The 21252-nt window shown below is 57.3% G+C and overlaps 2 protein-coding genes across 4 annotated transcripts in view; both read right to left on the bottom strand.

The window, feature by feature from the left end:
* The window catches only part of DUSP8 (dual specificity phosphatase 8), a 35974-nt gene extending 29832 nt beyond the window's left edge, over nt 1-6142 (bottom strand). Inside the window, exons 1-2 of one of the 2 annotated variants that reach the window (XM_082760650.1) lie at nt 6010-6090; nt 5356-5427 (exon numbers count right to left, since the gene is read on the bottom strand). The gene's annotated coding sequence lies outside the window, so the exon portion shown is untranslated. Of the gene's footprint in view, nt 1-5355; nt 5428-6009 lie in introns of both variants that reach the window. The other variant, XM_082760649.1, reaches the window with a different exon arrangement.
* A 5427-nt stretch (nt 6143-11569) lies between these two features.
* Nucleotides 11570-21250, bottom strand: IFITM10 (interferon induced transmembrane protein 10). Of its 2 annotated transcripts, XR_014317617.1 has the most exons (3): nt 16667-21250; nt 12072-12350; nt 11650-11678 (listed from the first exon to the last, which is right to left on the bottom strand). XR_014317617.1 is itself a non-coding variant. In XM_082761637.1 (2 exons), exons 1-2 carry the CDS (start codon nt 17318-17320, stop codon nt 12201-12203), a joined length of 804 nt encoding a protein of 267 aa, XP_082617763.1. In that variant the 5' UTR covers nt 17321-21250; the 3' UTR covers nt 11570-12200. The 2 variants fall into 2 exon arrangements, 1 of the variants encoding a protein (XP_082617763.1); XM_082761637.1 differs by having other exon boundaries at nt 11570-12350.
* Between the last annotated feature and the right edge of the window lie 2 nt (nt 21251-21252).

Raw genomic sequence — 21252 nt, 5'->3', positions numbered from 1 at the left:
CGGCTGCCTTCTCCCAGGACAGCAGACGCCATAAATACCTGCTGGATGCAGGTTGGGTTTCCTGGAGAAAGGCTTCCCACTATTTCCCACGACCCCTACGTGCTGAGGGGAAGAAAGACAAGGTCGGGCTGTGGTTCTTCAAGGCAGCAGGTCAAAACATCAGCAGCTATGCCACTCTGTGCCCACTGAAACTCTGTCTCTTCTTAGGAGACCCAAAATTCAACCGAAACGCTGATTTTCCGTGGGGTGACACATCCACCAGGGCGGTAACACGTGCTTTGCAAGGCTTTCCTGACCTGGCCCAAGGCTTGCTGAATTTCCTACATGCACACAATAGCTGAATTGTTTGGGATGAATTAGCACTTGTCAGCTGGGGCTCTACCTCTTGTCAAGACACAATGAGAAAGCACCAGCTTGGGGTTGCAAAGGATTACCTTTATCGAGAAAAGACACCCCGGACAGGCAAGGACCAAGCTGGCATCCCTACCCCACTCCCTCCTCCTGCCCTGGGGGCTGTGGTTTGTCACCGGCTGGTTTCGTTTGGTTAATCTGAGGTGACACAGGGGTCAGACAAAGGGTTTGGCAGCTCTCCCTCCATCCTCACCACACCAGACAAGCATGAGCCTATTGACCACGCTGCCCCGCAGCCCCTACAGCTCCTGGTGCAAGAAGTCCCACAGGCCAGCCTGTTAGCTGGGCACTGTGGCATCACATACCATGGGATTTTCTCAGTTTCAGAATGAATAAATAAATAAAGTGATGCATCAGGACATAAACCCAGAGCTTCCCCATCCTCCTGCCAGCTTCCACACCAGAAGGCCCAACTGGTCACTGGTGGGGGCCCCATGACTGTAAGCGTGTGTGAGCACACCCAGCCTTGTCCCCGGAGGGCTGACCCCAGCGAGGTGCCACCAGCTCAGCCCTCCTCACCTTCCCACCCGCCCGGCACGACTCCAGCGGAGCTCGCACTTATCTCTGTATCAGTTACTGCTGAATGAACCCTGCTCAGGTGCCAGACAAAGAGGCAGCCAAGCTCAAAGCAGGAGGGATTGCGAGGATGACACAGAATTACAGGCATCAGCATTCAGCAAGCAAGCGGAGAATGCACCGATCTATTTTTAATGGTACAATGCAAATGCTCGACAAAAGGATGTGTCTAGGGAGATTCTGCCCGGTCAGAGATTTGCATTCTTTTTTTCCCCCCTCTTTTTTTTTTTCTTTTTTTTTTTTTTTCCCATCAGCCAACTTCACTGGGTGTGCTGGAGGTGCTCTGACCTTCTAGCACCCCACAGAATAATTCAGAGCGCCACCTTGGACATCCCTACAGGGTCCGCTGACCATTAGATGGGGTGTTAGGTGGGGATGGCCATTCACTGTTCGGCTTCCCTGCCCCACGTACACGCAGTGAACATATTTTCCACAGGCCAGCTTGCCCATCAGCAGTGCTGGCACCCTCTCCTCACCAGCTCTCCGCTCAGCAGCCGCCAGTGCCAAGCGAGGCTGGGGATGCGCCCGCCTGCTCCCCATGCAGGGCTCGTGGCCAAGCTGAGGGAGATGGCATGAATAACTCCACTCGAGATACGGCTCGAGCAGGACCAGGCTGCCATCACAAGCTCAGGGGTTGTTGGTGGCGAGGTGAGAACAGTTGGGGATGCTGCATGTCAATGGAAGGCCCTGGAGAGTGAGGGACCCTCGGTGTTTGGAGCGAAGATGGCCTGGATTTACCCAGCAGAGGCTGGGTTTCAAGGGGAGGTGTGCAATTGAAGCAGGGACAGGTTTAATGCGTGGGGATGGCTTGACTTGCTTGGAAAAAAAAAACAAACTGCAAGCACCTAATAAGCAGGCTGAAATTCCCACCAGGGCTTCTGCTGCATCAGCTGAATTACCGCTTGCTCGCTTAATACAGCAGTGCTCCTCAAAGAACCAAATCCCCTGCTATAAAACAAACAAACAAACAAACAAACAAAAAAAAACAACACACACAACAGGCAGATGAAAAGCTGTGGATGTGGGCACACCGTGCACCTATGTGCCAGCTGAGTAAGGCCAGGAGGCAGGGACAGAGCAGAAGGATGTAGCACGGCATTAGCAGCACGGCAGGACGGGCTATGGGGGCTGGATGCCAGGGCTGTGCCGTCACTGCAGTCTCCATACGGGATCAAAGCAGTGGTCTGCCTCTTTTCAGGTCCCCTCGCCATCGCCACCTAACCACAGGCATTTTACAACAGCCTGGGAGCAGCAGGAAGGCAGGTAGCTACAGAACAGTCATAGCATTATTTAGGTTGGAAAAGGCCTCAGGAGCAAACCCAGCCCGACCTCTGTCCCTCAAAGCAGGCCTGACTTCAACACCAGAATGGGTCGTCTTGTCCTTCTGGTCACCAAATAACCCATTCCCAGTCATCAGCAGGCTCAGAAAGGAGGCTCCCATAACTCACCCTACAGAAATGCCACCCGGGGAACCTCCTCTGCAAATTGCAAGGGCACCCTGAAGTGCTTCGGAGAAATTCCTGAACGACATGAGGTCTCTGCCCCGAGAAACCCGAAGGCTTGGTTTAAAAGGAAAGTCACAACGAAGGCAGACGAGTCGTGCACATGCACACCAGGGTGGGTGAACGGGGATCACGAGGGCTTTCCATGCACAGCAAACAGCATGGAATAAAGACTTGAGAGGAACTGGAAGAAAAGAGAGAGTCGAGGAAGGGTTTCTAGCCCCAGATACCTTGCTGGTATGCTCTTAAATGGGGTCAGTGCAAAGCACATCGCTTCTTTCATACAGCACAGCCCCTGCACCACTGCTCCCTGCTTGCACTACCAGGCTCTGCACGCAGGGAACCAGTTCCCCGTGAGCACCTCCAGGTTCTCCCTCAGTCCCTGAGCTCCCACTGCACCTATCTGCTGGAATGCCAGTCCTACAAACAAGCACCGCTTGGCACTGCTGCAAACCAGAGGTCCTGAGCAGCAGCAACCCCCCCGGGAGCGTTCCTTGCAGCCCCCACAGGCTCCCTCCATGCTGGGGGTTCTCCTCTCCCTGCTCCGCCTGGCTCTGCGGGCAGCCTCAGCCTCCATTTCCCATTGGCACGGTGGGTTTTACAGCCCCCCCGTTCCCTCGGCTGTGCTGTAACCCTGCTCGCCACGCATGCGCAGGGCTCCCCGAGCAAGCTTTAGAAAAATCTTGAGCAGAGAGCTTGCTTGGCTCCTTATCTGATGGACGATCCCAGGCCACTTGTCTGCCTTCCCCAAGCCTGTCAGGTGCCTCCTTCCCACTCGGCATCAGGCAGGACAGGTGTATCTTCAGAGACAAAATTTTAAGGCTTGAAAAACAGGTTTTAAAACCCAGAGGGCAGCAGGATGCCGAGGAGCGCTCGCCAGCTTTCCCCGCCGGGTGAGGACAGCGCTGAAGGTCTGGCTGCAGGAGCTCCCTCTGCATAGCAGCAAGGAGAGGAGCAGGGTGAGAGGAGGTCCCTGCAGCCAGCTCTCCTAAACACTGCTGTTCATCCCACAGTGGAGGGGAAAAGGCCCCACGCTTCCTAGGCTGGTCTTCCAGCTGCCCTGCCGGGCAGAGGAGCCGGCATTTGCAAGCTGTTTTTCTTTTATCACCCCAGCAGATTGAGTTTGCTGTAGCTGTTTGAGGATGACGGCGGTGTCCTACAAGCCCGGGCCATAAATCAAGGCTGCCAAGCACTGGAGCACCTCCTTTTCCTGCTCCCATCCCCGATACTGTGAATATGCTCTGCACCTGCGCGCAGCCAGGGCTTTGGGATCCGAGCCTGAACAGAGCTGTGCTGCAGAGAAACTAACCTCTGATCCCTACCAGCAGCCTCCCTTACGGGCAATGGAACAAAACAGAAGAGGAAGGCACCTTTAGCACACCCCGTGTTTGTTACGTGGATTAACGCAGCTGGTGCAGGGGGAAAGGGTAGGGATAGATGGAGTAGGACCTTGCTCAATCCATCCCCACGCTGAGAGAGGTCATTTGGAGAAATTCTGCTGAGCCGCAGCCCCCTTTTGGGAGTGTTTTGTTTTGGGGAGGCAGGAGGTTGCAGGGTGAACCCTGGTTTTCTGTGGGCCACACGCTATGAGAAGCCTTACCCGGCCCTCTCAGGCATTTGGGCAATCATTATTGCGTTGTGCTGAATTTTAGGGGGCAAACTCTCTGAATGCAGGCACCTCAGTGGCTTTCTCGGCAAGGTGCCTGGCACCCAGCAAAAACATGCAGGGCATACAAACCCTGTGCTATATTTGCCATAATCTCCATGCGGTGAATCTCCTGCTGTGAATGCTCCTGAGGAGCTCGGTCTCCCAAGCCTAGCTGAGGCTGGATTCCAAAAAGCAGTGCAGGATCCAGGGCTTCCTCCTGTGTTCCCTTACCTTGCATCAAGGCAGGGACAGCCGCAAACCAGGGTGGGCTGAAGCGCCGTGTGAAAACCCCTTTGGTGTGCACCGCTGCCATCGCAGCAGCAGCGCTCGCAGACCACCCGCAGCCAGGTTTGTGCTGCCTGAACCGATTCCGAGTGATTCAAGCAGCACAATTCAAGAGCGATTCCAAGGCTCTGCCACTGCAGAGAGGCATCCCGGCATCCAGCTGCTGCTCGGCAGCCCCAAATGTCCCCTCTGGTCCCATCCGCTCGGGCAGCCCTCCCCAAACACACCCTGCCAGCATGGCCGTGCCCGTCGCAGCCGGGGAGAAGACATCCGCATAGCCCTCGTGGCTATTCCAGCCAGAAATCCCCCATCCATCCAGCTCTAGGTAGGTGGGTTTTCTTGCTGCAGCAGCTCATTTTGCTTTGGGAGCCATCGCAAGGAAAAACAAAGCAAGCCAAAACCTCTTCTGCAGCGCAGAGCATCCTCCCAGCACAGCCGCCCTCCGCCAGCTGACAGAGGCCGAACCCGTACGCAGCAGCCCCCGAGCATCCAGCCCCGAGCATCCAGCCCTTTGGAAAACAAAGCTCCCTGCGGCCGTGCCCCAAGCCTTTCGCCCTCGCGGAGGACCAGACAATGCGAGCCAGCCCCAAACACCGCTCCACGGGCAGGCTGCTTTCAAGGTTAACATGGCCCCTGGGCTGCCAGGCACGAGCCTCAGCATCGCCTGCTGCTCCCTGGGCTTCCCGACCGTTCCCTGGGGGGTCCCTGTCTTTGCACCCCAAATTAGAGGGGGTCACTCGTCCCCGCTATCTGCCTGGGACAGGGACAGGCTCTTTGACACATGCTCATGCGGAGCTGCGCTGCCCGCCAGGGAGCTGCTGACACCGCCGCAGTGCAAACGACAAACGCATCCGTGCCCCGAAAATCCAAATATCCTTAACAAAACAGCACCGCACCGCGTCCTTCCCTCCGCCAAAACCGCAAATTACTGACCTGTGCACAGAGCTCCCCCAATGTGAGCTGAAGCACTGACATCAGCTTTTGCTGTTGCTCAGGAATTTAATTCTGGGGGAGGAGAAAGGGGTGGGGGGCAGAGCAGGAAGGAGAAGGAACTTATTTATCAATAAGGGAAATAATCACGGATCTTGTAAAAACAACCAGTGCTGCACACAGAAACCAACCTTTATCACTAGGTGATAACTTGGGGGGGAGGTCAACAGCTCCCCGCACCTCAGGGGAGGTCAAGGGGATGATTTCCAAGGGGCAGCTCAACTCGTCAGTCGCTCGGAGCCACGGCAGCGAAGCGGTGCCGAACCCACGCCGGCCGCGTTTCAACGCCAAGGACACGGGGTGCCCCTCCGAGCTCCTTCATCCTCCCCAAACCCAAACGCTCCCCCCAGCACCGAGCCGAAACACCTTCCCACCCCACCCCATGCCACCCTACACCTCCCCACCCACCCCATCCCCTCGGGGACACCCACCTCCCCACCTCCAATGCTACCCCCGAACTCCCCATTTCGACGCTTTCCCACCTCATTCTTTTTTTTTTTCCGTGCGTGCAAACACCCCTCCCCAATTTTTCCCACCTCCGGGCACCCAGAGGGGATGGGGAACCCCCCCGGCCGCCCCCCCCCGGCCCGCACTGACCCTGGCGGGGCCAGCCTCGCCGCTCCGCGGGTTTTCCGCTGGCGCGGCCGCTGGCGGTGCCGCGGGGCCCGCATCCCGCACCGGGGCGCGCACCGGGTGCGCACAGCTCCGCGCTGCTCCGCGCCGCTCCGCGCCGCCGGGAATGCGCCGGCGATGAGGTCATGCCTCGGGAGGGAGGGAGGAGGAGGAGGAGGGAGGGGGGGGGGGAAGGAAAAAAAAAAAAAAAAAAAAAAAAAGAAAAAAGGAAAAAAAAAAGCGTTGACGTCACCCGCAGCCAATCAGCGCGGCAGGAGCTGGGCAGGGTGACGGCAGCCCCGCGGGCGCGGAGAGGAGCGGAGAGGATGCTAAGGGGGGTGCGCAGAGGTGGGGTGTCCCCCACCCCGAAGTGGAGGGCAGGTGGAGGTGCTTTGAGGGAGGCGGCCTTCCCGCTGCCGAGATCTGGGTGTTAACAGCCACCCCAGAGACTTTTTTTGGGGTCCGGCCCCTGGTCCCCGCTGCCAGCCTCACGCAGCACTCCACTGGTGGCCACCAAAGATAGACTAGATGGAGACCAACACAACACGAGGCTGATGGAGGCACGAGGATGGAGGCTGATATGGTGTGAAGGCTCGGCCTCAGCCCGGCCTCCATCATCCCACAGCTCAGCGGGACGTGGAGGCCACGCGGCCCCATGTGCAGGTGGAGGACGGGGCTAGGGGTTTGTCCTTGGACGTGGCCCGGCAGCTCCAGCTTAGCGAGGGATTAGGGTTTAGAAGCTTTGCTGGCGCTTAGGAAATGAAGGGAACCTTCCTCCCCGCTGCCGATAGGGATGCCGGGCGTTTTGGAATTAACTCTCTTCTCTCCGAACACGTGGCGTCGTTTTTTTGTAGAGCACCAAGGGTGTAGAGCCCTGGCTGCTGGGACACACCGTGGTGCTAAAAATCTCGCTGTCTCCTCTTCTGCTGGCACAAAAATCAGTCCAAAACGTGTTGGTGGGGAAAATTCTGCAAAACCAGGGTTACTCCACCACGTGCCTCTAAACTGTGTGGGTTTAGGTCCTGGTAGCACATCTGGTGGGAAGGTGCTGTGCTAGCACAGGGCCTTGTTTCTCTACCTGCTCTGGGGCACTCGTGGGTTAAAAAAAATAAGGAAAACCCCTTTGCAGGGGCAAAAGAAGGAAAAAAAAGGGACAGGTTGAGCTGCTAATTCCTGCTGAGATCTGACCCACAGAGCAAGCAGCGAACAGGAGGAGAGGGGGAGATGCTCCTCCGACCAGGGGACAGGGGGGACATGGCTCTCACGGGAAGCTCAGGCCCATGGCTGGGCAGCTCTCCTACACCCACTGCTGCTGTGCTGGGCTGGGGGGAGAAAGCAAAACAAATGATTCACGGGTGCTAAACCACTGCCAGGATTGCAGGGGCTGGGAGCAGGTGGTGAGGGAGGCTTGCAAAACTTCACCTGACTCCCAAAGCCTCGAGCGAACCCGATTTAGATCCCAACCCCGTCCAACCTGAAAGTCGTGGTTATGGCTACGCCGACAAGGGCTCCCTGCTCTTCGATTCCATCAGCACGGAGTTCAGCCGAGGGCAGGGCTTGTGGGGGCTCATCCATGCTCACCAGACCCTCATCATCCCTATGTCACACAGGGGAAATGAAGCAGGGAGAGCTGTGACGGTGCTGTGATGGTCACACACGGGCAGAACAAAGCAGCGTCGTGCTCCCGGCTCCCATGTACCAGATGTGAAGCCATTGTCACCGCCAGGGGCCAGGTCCCCCCCCCAGCATGTTCAGAATGAGCAAAAACACTGAGGGCAGTTGCTCGTTGCTCACGGGGAGCGCTTTATTTCGGATAAAAAGCACTTCAAAAAGAATTCGCCCTCTTCGCCTCACTCTGCTTTTTCCTCTTCCCCAGATTTCAGGCGCATCTGAAGATTGATTGCATCCCAGCTACGTGGTTTGAATGCAAGTTGCGCTCGCACACGTAATAGATTTTGCTAAAACGTTTTCCAAGACCCGTAATTGCCATCGCAGGCCAAGTGCGAAACTAAAAACCGAGAGAAAGAAACTGCTGCCAAACCGACGAGTCCGTCAAAAAGGAGAGACTTGTTCACCAACCTGCACTTGCTTTAAATGCACAAATATGTGCATTTTTTACTCTCGGCTGGTGCTCTGTGCCGGGCTATTGGTGCAGCCTGCGTGGAGGAGCGATGCCCGGGGGAGCCCTGCTCACTGCCTGCCTCCTGCAAAGCCCCAAACGGTGTCACCGCGCTCTGCAGAGTGCGTGAGCAGGCCAAAGCCCCAGGCAGCATCATGAGGCAGCCTCGTTTCTCGCAGGGAGAGCTGCACAGCGTATCTATCCGTCTTGGTTTCCCCGAGAAGAAAAATATCTACACGCACCCGGCGTGGCTCAGCACTTCCAGAGCACTGGCTGCGGCGCGTGCACAGAGCAGAAGCAGCGAGCATGCAGCGGGTCGACTGCAGCAGTGTGAGGCTGGGGGTCTGCACACTGTGCTGCTCCTCTCCGTGCTGCTGCAGCGCTCCTGCAGCCCTGGCTCTGTGCTGCCAGGCGTTGCTGCCAAAGGGAGAAGGGGAAGGCAGCACAAAGTTGTGCGTTGAGTAAATTCCCTTGGCACAGAGCAAGGGTCAAAGGCAGGGGATGGGAGGAGCGGGACCTTTGTACCGGGCATGGAGCAAGCACGCTGCAGTATGCAAAGCTGGTGGTGGCAGCTAGCTCTCCTAGAGGCTTTGTGGAGACAACCCTTAGCATGGCTGGCCCTTCTCCCTGCGGGCTGAACTGCTGTGGTCACTCACGTGGCTTTGCCCTGGAAAGTGAGGCCGAGTGAGGAATTCACTTTTTGGCATGCCAGAAGCTGCCCGGGGTCATGCTCACACCTTCGAGGGCAGCAGGAGGCAGAGGACGGGGCCAGGGGAAGGAGAGAGGTGCTAAATGGTTTGGTTTCTGTACAGCCAGGCCTTAAAAAAGGATCCTTGCCCCATGCTCCTTGGGGACAAGGCATGGTCTTCCCTCTTTCTTCTCCCACTGCTCCTTGCTGCGTATGAACCAGCCCGGCTGAGCGCAGGGGTGAGGGCTCTGTCAGCTCCAGACCCTTTTTCCCTGCCCCTCTGCAGGTTTTTGTTCAGCTGCTCACCAGTTGCTAGGATTTTGTTGTTGTTGTTTCCTACGTCGCTTAAATCGTTTTCACTGATGAGAGCATCTGCTGCCATCTGTGCCTCCCCCTCCTTCCCCGCACCGGTCCGGGCGGCGAGCTGGGTGCCGCAGGATCTGTGCAGCACGATCCTGCCCCAAATACCAGCATGGGGAGGGGAGCAGAGGCAGCTCCATCAGCACCCCACTTCTCCCCCTGCATCTGCAGGTCTGCAGTTCCAGCAGTGCCTCGGTGCCCAGCTCCCACGCCCGACCAGGACCCAGTGGCACTTGGCGTGGCTGCAGCTCTGCAAAGCCCAATGAGACAGCTCTGAAAACACAGTGGTGAAGGGACTTTGGGAAGGCCCCCCCTTTGTGCTGTAATTTGGGTGTCGATGCAAAATCAGGGGCTGGCAGCTCTGCCCCCATGGGAACGCAGAGCTGCTGGGCCGGGCTGGGAAGTCACTACCCGAATGAGCCGCCAGTGCCGCGCTGCAGCTTGCCCTATGTATCACAGCCAGCCCGTGTAGACGTAGGAGAGCCACGGGGTCACGTTTGCTGCCGGGAGGAAATCCAAACCAGTTTAACCCAGCTGGGATTTGCCTGCAAACTGGCTCGGCAGCCTTCGCACGGAGGTGGCATCACCCAGCCCGGGGCTTGCATAAGCGCGGCTGTGTTTGCTCACACGCCAGGGCACCCACACCCCTCTGCCCCGTGCGGCCTCGCAGGGTGATTTTGAGAGGTTCCTGGTGCCCAAAGCCACCTTCTCATCCTCCTCGGCTTGCTGGCAGGGCTGGGTTGCAGGGATCACGGCGGAGCAGTGTGCGGGAGCCCTCTGCCTGCATCCCGCAGCACGGCCGCAGGCAGGCAGGAGCTGCAGCTCCTCGGTCTGCAGAGACCACAAGGAGCAGATGTTGGTCCAGGAAGGACCTCGTGGTGTGTAAAAAGTCAGCTCCGTGTCTCCATCAGCCCCTGCTGGGTGGTGGAGATGCTCCGAGGTCCCCCCTGAAGCCGTTTCTTCTCCAGGCTCAGCCTCTCCTTCCCTCACCAGCCTTGGCAGCCTTTCCTGAGCCCCCACCAAAAGCCTGTCATGTATGGGGGCCCCAAACTAGGAGCAATATTTTAGGCACCACCTAACAATACTGACTAGTGACAAATAGTCCCTTTCCCCCCGCCCCTTTCCCATTTCCCCCCTCTTGAGCTAAAGAAATAGAAAAAAAAAGAAATCCTCATCAACCTGCCAAGCAAAATTTCCTGGAGGGATACAATTAAATCTTCATGTGGCAATGTGACCATCGCTCCTTCCCGATACCAAACGGCTTCCCAAGCATCTGACGGCTCCTCTCTTCCTCCCCCTCCACTCGGTTTTCGCTCCTGCTGCTGAATGCAACAGAGGCTGCGGCTTCGCAGCCAAAAAAAGGTGCGAGCTGGAGAGCGCCCAACGAAGTTGTGAGTGGCAGAAGTGAAAAGGCAGAGAAGCAGCCCTTGAAATCCTCCCTTCTGTTATGTTGGGTGGCAGTCTTGGCAAACCCTGAAATTCCAGATTTTTCCTGCACAATTGGGAAAAAAGAAAAAAAAAAAACACGATGAGAGTACCTGTCATATTTGGCTGCTGCTTTTCTTTCCTTTGTTCCATCAAAGACAAAAATAAAAGATAAAATAAAATAAAATAAAATAAAATAAAATAAAATAAAATAAAATAAAATAAAATAAAATAAAATAAAAAGACAGACCCGATCAATTTTCAGGGTTGCAGCGCACCTCAGCCCCACCGCAGCACACTTCAGCCTTGGCACAGAGATGCCTCGTACAAGGTGGGTGTTGCCAGCAACAAATAATAAACGTGAGGGCTGCTGATAATAGTCCACCCCGTCCGTCCCTGACAGTTTGTGCATGCAAAAATGCTGCGGAGTCAGTGCTGTGCTCCCCCTGGTTCATTAAAGAGGCAGTCCGTCGGGGGAAGATGCTGGCAGCCCATTTGTCATGCCCGTTAAAGGCAGGAGAGGCTGCCTTTGGGTTGCTTCCCATTTTTGCCAGCTCTGATTTTACCTGATTTTTTTTTTTTTTTTTTACATGTGCCGAGCAGGGTGAGCGGCTGGGGCTGGCTCCCTGCAAAACCACCGCAGGGCTCGCAGAGTGCGATGCGCTTCCCCAGTTTTTGCTAGTTCAGGAGGTGCCTCCTGCTTTAGTCCTGCAGTGACACCTAAATCTGCCCCACACGTTTTGGGTTTCAGGCCAGGTCTTGCCATTCATTAGAGGCATTTTTCTCTTTCTCTTCATGCGCAGAGCAGGAGAAGGGAGGACAACCCAAGGAGCCAGCGCAGCAGACCAGACATTGGAGGTATCTTTATTGACCATCTTACAGAAGTACAGCAGCACTCGGTTTAGGGGGTGTGCGACTTCCCCAGAAGGTGCCCTCCTTCTCAGCACTGTGGGGCCATCCCAAGGAGAAATCTGCCCTTTAACACACTGGACTTCATCTGGAGGTTTGGGGGCTCTCCGGGGACAGTAAGTTATTTCAACTGGCGGGTGAAATTCAACAAAACTGCATCAGAAAAGGAAAATAAAAGGTATGTGGAAGGGTGGTGGGCAGCCTGAGCACGCCTGACATGCTCTGAGCCTTGCCATCCCTTGGGGTCTTGGGCACGTTGCCTTCCTCCCACCACCTTGCACCCCGGCCGTGCCCCCAGCCCTGGCTGCAGCCCACAGAGCCCCAGGGCCATACTGGCAGCTGCGAGCCACACTCAGCTCTCAGCTCCAAGTGCCCTCATCACACAGCTTTATTTGCCATAAAATAAGCTTTTCTCAGTCTGCCTTCCTCCCTGCACCACTGTACCAGCGAAACCCTTTCCTACAGCAGCCCAAATGCTGTCTATGGCCAGGAAGAGTAGGCTCAGCTGGGCTGATAAACTCGTTTAACTTTTATTTATGTGTTTACTTTTTTTGTTTGTTTGTTTTTAATCAAGGTGGAGTTGTTTTATTTTTTTGTGTCCTTGTTACAGGAAACAACTGCAGACACTTCTGGCATAGAGGCATCCTGGCGGCGGCCGCTGCTGCTGGCCTGGCGCTAGTAGTCAGTGAGGGGGTACCGCAGGAAGATGAAGATGAGGATGATGCAGAAGGTGGCGAGGGCTGAGCTGGTGATGTTAAAAAGCCGGGCAGTCTTGGCATCTTCCACAGCCCCGTTTAAGTCATTGAGGAGCTTCTTATCCCGGACCTGAGATAGAAAAAAGAAAAGAGAAGTAATTGGGAGATGTATTGTGCTACTGTGTGATACAGGAATAAAGTACTAAAAAATAACAGTGCATCCCCAGGGAGAGCTGGGTGCTGCGGCATCCTTCCCACTGTGCTATGCCATTCTGGCAGCTCCGGGGCTTGCATCACCTGGGCCATAAGCTGGTGTCTTGGGGCGTTTGGGTGCCCCCTGCTGCACCGAGGCGCCCAGCGTGCAAAACTGGTGCAGGATCCGACCACAGCTTGAGGGCTGGGCTGGCAGCCCTGGGGTACTGAGCCCCTTCTGCAGCTCTCCTGCAGCGGGGGGCATCTCCACCGTTGACTTCCAGCCCTAAAGCACGGGTGCTGTCTGGTTATCCTGCAGGCTGGGACACCTGCGGGCTCATCTTGGGGTGGGTCTCCAGCTGGGTGTGTGGCCACACTCCTCCGGGCTGCCAGGCAGGGAACGGGGTCACCAGGCAGGGGATGGGGTCAACAGGCAGGGGATGGGGATGCCAGCAGCAGACCCCAGCCCAGGGGTGCTGCCCACCCCTTCCTAGCAGGGCTCCGTGCCCCTCTCCAAACCTGCAGCCAGCCCTCGGCAACTGGAGCGCAGAGGCCATGGTGTGGAAGGAGCAGGGCCTTTTGCCCCTTTTTGCCTTTCCCGCAGCAGGGTGGGAGCATCCTTGGGAGTGTGCCTCTCTCTGAGCCCCCAGGGCCGTGCCGCCCTCACAGCCTGCTCTTGCTGGGGAGCAGGAGCGAGCTGAACGCTAGGTGTCGGTGGCAGGCTGTGAAATCCCGCAGCCAGCCCCAGAGTCCTCCTAGAAACATTGAAAGCCTTTTATCGACCGGGAGCTTTCTGAAAACATCCTGCGACGCATTCAGACCACGTCTCAGCCACTTTTTTTCTTTTTTCTTTTTTTTTTTTTTTTTTTTTTCTCCATCCCTCCCGCAGTGCTGTCCTGAAAGCCTGGTGCCGCTTGCCCAGCACGGGGGCGGGCAGCAGAGCCCCTCGGTCCCTCTGGGCCGTGCTGCTTTGAGGAACCGAGTCCTAAAGACGGTGCTTCCAGCTTTGGAGATGGCCCCAGGGATGGCAGCAAGCCTTCAGCGGCCCCTTTTTGGCAACCGCGTGTCTGGCTTGACTCGCCTTGGGAACATTTCTGGGGATTTCTCATCCTCCTGAAGGCCTGAGGAGATGCCAGAGCCCCTGCAGCACACGAGAATGAAGAAAAGGTGTTTCTTGCTCCAAACTGGTTGTGGTTGAAGCCTGGAAGCTGTCTCCTTCCTTCCCAAGGTGGGGACAGGTCCCCAGAGTCACACCCCCCCTCTCTGAGCCCAGATGTGGTGTTTCCTTAGTCACAGTCACTTTTCTCATGGTCATTTTGACCTTACCACCTTGCTGGAAATTATTTGGGCGTTATGGCCCTGCTTCCTAGGGAGATGACTGATGGCTCGGGATGCTTACCCTGCACCTGCTGGACGCAGGGCTCCCCCAGAGCACTGCACGGTGGCTCTCTGGAGACCCCGCCAAGGCAGAGCTTAGCTCTGACCCAGTTTGGCAATTTCTGCTTCCCTTCTCCGTGCCACCAGCACAAGGTGGCGGTGGCCTTTCCTCCACCCCTGCTCAGCTACCACCTCCCTGCTGCTCACCTTCTGCTCCTCCATCCCCAGCAGGCTGGTCCCCAAGGGCTCTTTCTCTCTGCTCTCCCACCTGCATCCCCTGCCCTTCATCCCCTTGGGGTTTTGCCTTCACCTTCCTCTCCAAGCGCTCTCCTTGGCTCCCACAGCCCCGCTCCTCCCCTCAGCTCCTTCAGCCCCACTCCACGCCTGCACCCACCCAGGTGCCTCTCTTCCACCGCACGCTATGTGCAAGCCCCCTTTTGCATCCATCCCTGCTGCTTCCCGCTCCCTTTCCCACCTCCTTTCCCTGCTCCCAGGCTCAGCCCCTCTCATTTTTAGGAGCTGAGAGCTTGCCGGGTGGGTGCAAAGTGCTGCGTCAGCTTCCCGAAGGAGACAAATGGTTTGTTGATAACGAGTCTAAAGAGGCCGTATTTAAGGCAGCCTGACGCTTCGCATTCAGCCAGCAGCTGGTTGGATGGGTGCTTTGGGAAGAGGCTGGTTTGCCTGTAAACCCGTTCCCAAGCAGGGCTCTGCTTCCCTCTGCATAAGGAGCTTTTTGCTCCGGAGGGCATCCTTGGGTTTATTTGCTCCGTGGATCGCCTGGGACCTCTCCAGCCCATGTTTTGCCCTCATGCCATCACCTGGCTCTTGCCCTCAGTTTCTCTCCCCCCAAAAAAACTTTGCTCCTCCTGAAGAGCAGACTGAGAGGCACTCCCTGCTCCTCAGGGATAATAAATACCTGGGATTTCTGCCAGTCCGCTTCCACTCGAGAAGGTCAGCGGGCAGCAAGAGGGGGCAGCAAAAGGGGACAGCAAACAGCAGCACCCCCGGCAGGGTGCTGAGGGGCAGGCAAGGAGAGCTCGGGTGGCTGTGCCGGGCCACCCTGCATCTCCAGGCGGCAGGAAAACTCTGAGAGCAACCCCACGGGCTGAAGGAGCCATGAGAGCTTCTTGCTTCCTCGATCTCCTCACAGCCCAAGCGAAGCTCCCTGATCTGCTTCCAGCGTGTGCTGAAATGGGTGGGAAGGCGGCCGTGTGCTGAGGCACCGGCTGGAGCACCTCCGGGGCATGGAGGAGCCCCTGATTTATTAGCAGCATCAGCAAGGTGAGAGCAGGTGACGTTCATGGCTGCGTGCCGTTTGTGATAACAAAAGCAGCCCTTCCTGAGGTCTCCAGATGCGTGAGTTATTTAAGAGAAACGGAAAAGCCCTCACCGGGGAGCTGTGCCATGCCACCAGCGCACAGACTGCAGCTCGACCAGGAAACCTGGGCTTTGCCGGCCAGGGGCTCTGCCTTCAGAGATCCCAGGGAGGGCTCGGGGAGGGGAAGCCCTGCCAGCACCCTGCTCGGGCCCTACAAAGCCCAGAAATCCCCCAGGAGCTGGGGTGCAGCTTGCTGCTGCCCACTGCCCTTGCGCCTGGCTGCAGAGGGACCCGCAAAGCCTGGCTGGCTGCAGAAGAGATGAAAACAACAGGATTCAGGATAAGTGTCCCTAACATCCTGCCTGGTGGGGACAGCGTTACGGGAAGGTCCCTGCTGCCTTCCCCAGCACCCCAGGGGCTCCCCAGCCCAAACCTTTTGCTGCCACCTCCGTGTCCCCATTTCTTCCCAGCCCCGCAGCAGTCTGAGGCACCAAGCTCTCGCCAGCCCTCCTGCCATGTGCCAGCTCTGACCCGTGTCCCCGAGGGACATTTTCCTGGTGTTTTCCCCTCTGGCAAGGAATCACAGATGCTGGAGAGCTCCCAGAGCAGAGCAGGACAGCTTCTACGTGCTCAGCACTGTCTGTGCAGGGACCACCACGGCCACCCCACAGTTACTGCTTCCCAAAAGAGCCTGCCCCAGCCATCTTCTATTTTCCTCTCCCCGATTCAGGGCAAATTTGCCCGTTTCTGTTCCCTGTCACCAGTTATTTGCTTTCACACCGGATTTTATGCCCTCTAGACTTTTTGCAGACGCTCTGTCCCGGAGTGGAGCTCCAGCCCCGGGTTACTTCTGGGCTCACTCTGGGGGGAATCGATCTGTTTCTGTGGCGAGGCCGCCCCGCACGCCGGCCTCCCGTTAAGTGCTGCCGGCAGCAGGCAGCAGCCAGCCCGCTGTCCCCGAGCTGACACCAGCGGGGCCACCCCGCAGCCCCCAGGCTCTCTGTGTGCACATTCGTGTGGTTTTGGGGCAGGACAGAGCAGCCCCATGCCCTTTCCCATAGCCACCAGGTGCTCTGGTGCCCCAATCCCACATCCCAGCCGGGCTGCTCCCCCTGCAGCTTTCCTCTTTTGGGGTTTTTAATACGAGAAAGGGCAGGAAGCAATGATGCAGGGTCCCCCTGGTGCTTGCCGGCAGCTGGGTGATGCTGGCCGGCGGCGTCCCCTCACTCTGGCCCCACAACATGATGCTGTGGGAGCAGGACCCATCCTGCTGAGCTCTCTGACTGCCCCCAGGAGGGGACCGAGCACCGGAGCGCATCCAACACGAGCTGAGCCCCCCTGCAGGGACCCCCCTATTGCTGTAGGTTCCCCTGGGGACAGCGGGGACAGCCCAGACACACCTTCCCCACCCAAACCAACACCCCCAACTCCAACACACGTCCCCATCCCGGCATCCAGCGGGTGCATCCCCTCCCGCTGGTGGCAGGGATGTGAGGGACATCGCAAAGCTCTCCCCCTCCCCATCCCTGTCCCCCCTCCCCGGGGCGCTCGGCACTCACTTTGAGCGAATAGGCCAGGGCGATGAAGCCGAGGCAGCAGAAGTTGAGGTACACGAAGTTGAAGATGGACCAGAGATAGTAGTCGTTGACCTCGGTGGTGTCGGGGTAGATCTCGATGACGGTGGTGGGGTTGGTCATGGTCTTCTTCTCCACCGAGTGCTTGCACGGGACCGCCGGCCGCAGGCTGTCCCCTTTGCAGCCCTTGCTCTCCATCAGCCGTGCGGCGGACGAAGGGGACAGGACGGGGGACGCCTGCCGGAGGGCCGGGGGCTTGGCGATGCAGGCGAAGCAGCCCTGGGGGGGACCCTGGGGGGGCCGGGGGGGCCAGGCCGCCCCCTCGAAGGGGCACGGGGGGCCCAGGGGGGGGTCCTGTGTCCTCTCCGTGGTGGCGGCCGCCGCGGCGTCACCGCGCTCTGCCCTGGCGGAGGGAAAAAGGGGGGTGAGGGGAAGGGGAGACGGGGCGAGGGGGTGCGGGGGGCAGAGCGGAGGGGGGGACAGAGAGGGGAGATGCAGGGGGGAGGCGGGAGGCAGAGAGAGGGAGCGGGTGGCGGAGGAGAGAGCGGGCAGAGGAGCGAGGGAGCGGGCAGAGGAGAGGATGGGGAGGGCAGGAGGAAGGGGAGGGGAGAGCAGGGGACCACAGAGCCGTGGCTGCATCTCGGCGACGGAGAAATCGGCGGGGGGAGAGGGGGGAATTACGGGGCAGCAGAGAAAGAAGGGAACAAACCGAGGCGTGGGGAAACGCTCGGGAAGAGTGGGGGGGCGGCGGTGCTGCAGCGAGAGTTGCCAGAGAGCCGCGCAGCCCCCAGCTCCTGCCCGCAGCCCTCCGGCTGTCCGGCTGTCTGTCTGTCCATCCGTCCAGGCCTTCTGCTCCCCGTCCCATGCCGGGATGGGAGCGGGTTGCTGGAGGCCTCCGCGGGGCTTTACCGGGCTGTGCGGCGGAGCTGGCTCGGTGCGGCACAGCAGCCGCGTCCTCCCCGCTCCCCCTCGCTCTCTCCTGCTTTGGTTTTATTATTACTATTATTATTAATTATTATTATTATTATTTGCTGAGCCCTCATCTCTGTGGGATTCCTGACGGGGTTGCGTTTCCCAATCCCTTTCACCTGCCAGCAGTTCCCCCCCCCCTCCCCTTTTGGAGAATATCGTGGCCGGAGAGGAGGAGGAAGAGGAGAAGGAGGAAGGGGAAGAGGGGACGAGGACACAGGATGGGGAAGGGGGGGTTGGGAAGAGGTTCCCCTCCCCTCTAAGCCCCCCCAGAGCCGTGCAATTAGCAGAGAGCAGTCCACCTCTCGCCGCCCGTCTGTCCGTCCATCCGTCTCCTCGGAAGGCATGGGGAGGAGAGGCAGGGATACTCACGGGGAGGGATGCGGGGAGCCGCAGCATATCCGGCTCAGCACTGCCTCTTCCTCGCTGCTGGAGCCGGGGGAGGAGGGGACGGCAGCGCCGGGGGGGTCCCCAGCAAGGGGGGGGCACACAGGGGTGGGGGGGTCAATGGGCAGCACCCCCAGATGTGCTCCATGCAGGAGGGCGATGAGGACACAGTGTGGCAGGAGCAAAGTGGGGCAAAAAGTGCCATCCGTGCCCTTGGGTGGATGGAGAAGGGATAAATCCTGCGGGCACCGAGCACCTCGTGGGGTTGGCTGCAGGATGCAGGGCGCGCGGCCACGTTAGGGGAGGGCAGTGGGGGTGTCACGAAGGCTGGAGTCGCCCAGAAGGACCTGGCCATGCCCGGGCTTGGCACGGGATCAGCAAAAGGCTTTTGCCTCCAGTTGCCAACCATCCTGGGAGCCAAAACTTGGGGTGCTGAGGCTGCTTCCCCTGGGGATGCAGTGTTGGAGAGCTGCAGGTGCGGCTCAGGGATGGCGTGCAGGACATTGGGAGGACGTGGCGGTGGCACGGGGACACAACATGCCACCCCGTGCAGGTGGCTTTGCAGTGGCAGCTGGGGTGCCAGGGAAGGACAGCAGAGAAATCCCAGAGAAATCCTACAAATGGATTTTTTTTTTTTTTTTTGCAGGACTTTGCAAGGCTTGTAAAGAAGCCGGGTAAAATAAAAGTCTACGCGAGCATTACCTGCAGGCGAAGGGAAATCCTCTGTAAGTGCTTTAAGCCTACCCTCAAAGTGCTGAGCTAAGAAATAGTGACTGATTCACTTGGCTTTTTGCAACCCGCAGCTGTGCAGAGCATCCTTCCTCCAGGAGGAACAGTGAAACCCCGGGTAGGCGGATTGCTGACTGCCCGAGGAGATGCTGCTGCCCCATGCAAGCAAGGAGAAGGTCCCAAACACCACGCTGCTGGGTGTGTGTGTGCCAGAGGAGAAACCAGCTGGAAAGCCAACATCCTGAGAAGCAGTCCCGGCTGTGAACTTGGGGATAAACCCTTTAAATGAGCAGGATTGCAATGAATTTTGGATTGTACCATTAATTCCCCTCCTAATGGTAACGAATTGCAAGGTCCTGGGTATTGGCTAACCATTCAGGGCCCCAGAGTGAAAAGTCCATCTTCAGCATGGTAAAAAATGATCATCAGGGAGCCATGTGGTCCCCCAGAAAATTAGCGTCTTTAACAGTCACTAACGAACTGGAAAATAAGGTAAACGATGAAGGGAAAACATCAGCAGATGCCATTCATTTGGTGTAGCCAAGCCTGCATAAGGCTGTGGGGACATCAGCGAGGTCAAAGCCAGGTGGCTAAGGGACCGGACCTCCGCACAGCTGACTCCCAGCATTGATCAGAAGGAGGGAACAAAGCTTCCTCTTGCTCCGTGATCCCCCAAATTCCATTCATGCCTTTCCCCTGAAGCGTACAGGACTGCTGGCCCAGATGGGGCACAGCCCCACCTGTGTCTCCGGTCCTCCTCCTTCATCGGCTCCTCCACCTGCAGACAACAGGTTTGCACCAGCTGAAGATGAGCCTGGTGTTTATTTGCCTTGCCAGCGTTGGGTGCTGCTCCTCTTTTTAGCATCAGGCAGGGATGGAGGGCAAGGAGAGGAGGAGACGTCAAAGAGGGGACCTGGAGGAGGTGGGTGGAGGTGGCAGGGTGGTGCTGGGGAATGTGGCACAGCCTGCCGTGAATGGGATGCTTTAAAAAATGATGTGGAGAATAAAAAAAAAATAAAAAATTCTGCATTATTTGAACACTACTCCTATTTTCTATGGGTCTTTAAAGTTCGCATGTACAAGCCCTCCACCTTAAGCACTCTGCAACAGAAAGATGTTTCCTGCCCCAAAATAATTCTCCTGTAATGGAGCCGCTCAGGGCTCATTCCTACCCTCCCTAGGAAAATCCCCAGTGGGTTGCTGAGCCTCATCAGCAGCAAGGTGGTCTGCAGCCTGGGAGGGTGAATCCCACCTCCCTGCTCTCCCTTGGTTTCTCTCTCCTGTCCTCTGGTTTTAGTCTGTGCTGCACTCCTTTTCCCCTCCCAAAGGAACCTAAAAATAAACAGATCAAAAAAAAGAGCATAAAAAGGAAAAGTCACCAGCCCCAAACAACGTGCTTAGTCATTCGCAGTTATTAAAATAGTTTCTAAAAGCAACAAATTGCTGCGCCAGCCAGAGGAGCACGTTACCTCCATCAGCGAGGGACCCGATCCTTCCTTTCCTGATGGCCTGCGGTGAGGGCAGGTGCCTTGGGAACAAGCTATAAAGTTGTCAGAGGTGGGGTTCGGCAGGGATGTTGCAGTAACCCAGGGGGCTGATGAAAACCTGAGCGTTGGCTGGGCAAGATAACACAGGGCTGAGGCTGGGCTGCCTGTGGGGGTGTGTGCCCTGCTGGAAAAGCACAGGAGGACAGTCCTGGCTCTCCAGCTCTTGGCCAAGATCGAGCCTGCGATTGCTCCTGCTGAGGTGCAACGTTCAACACTCACAGTGTGATTAAAGGCTCAGGCACGATCCCCACCCTTCTATCAGTGACATCTCCTCCCCTTGGGCTACTGAGGAATGGCAGGCAGCATGATTGGTTTTTGGGACCCAGCTAGCCCCTTTGGGGTTAGATCCATCCCTTTAACAGAGGACAATGACTGATTGGGGTATTGAGGCATCCTGGGGGAATAGAGGCTCGGGACTGCCAGCAAGGAAATCAGTTAAGCTCTCCGCATGCTTAGATCTGTGCTCAGAAAATAGGATGGTACTTGGCTGCATCTGCCTTGCTTATGTAGATGATGCTTTTTTTCAGAGTAGGGATTAGCTCTTATCTTGCACCTGGCACATGGGGCCTGCGTTCGGCATTAGAGACTCCAGTTCCCATACAGCAGCACTAGGACTCAAAAAGCACTCGGTCAGACAAGAGGAAGGGATTTTTGCTGTGTTTTGAAAAAAAAAAAACCAAACACGAAACAACCCTGTTTGTCATCACCAGACTCTGGGAGTGTGAACTCCATGCCCTAGTGGGTTTCAGTCTGGAATCAGAAACTAGACTCCTCCTTTTGCCACTATAGGGCCACGTTTTGTCCCAAGCCCAGCAGGAGTTTGCCCTAGGCAGCCTGGATGACCAGGGAACCAGCCTGTGGAGTTCACTTCACCCTACAGCTGCTTTCATTACATTGGAACATAAAACTCCAACAGCCTCCCAGGACGTTTCCTGGTCA

The sequence above is a fragment of the Aythya marila genome, assembly GCF_965140915.1.
Source record: "Aythya marila genome assembly, chromosome: 5".
NCBI lineage: Eukaryota > Metazoa > Chordata > Aves > Anseriformes > Anatidae > Aythya > Aythya marila.
Note: the sequence above shows the minus strand (reverse complement) of the source record. Positions and strands in the feature narration are given on the sequence as shown.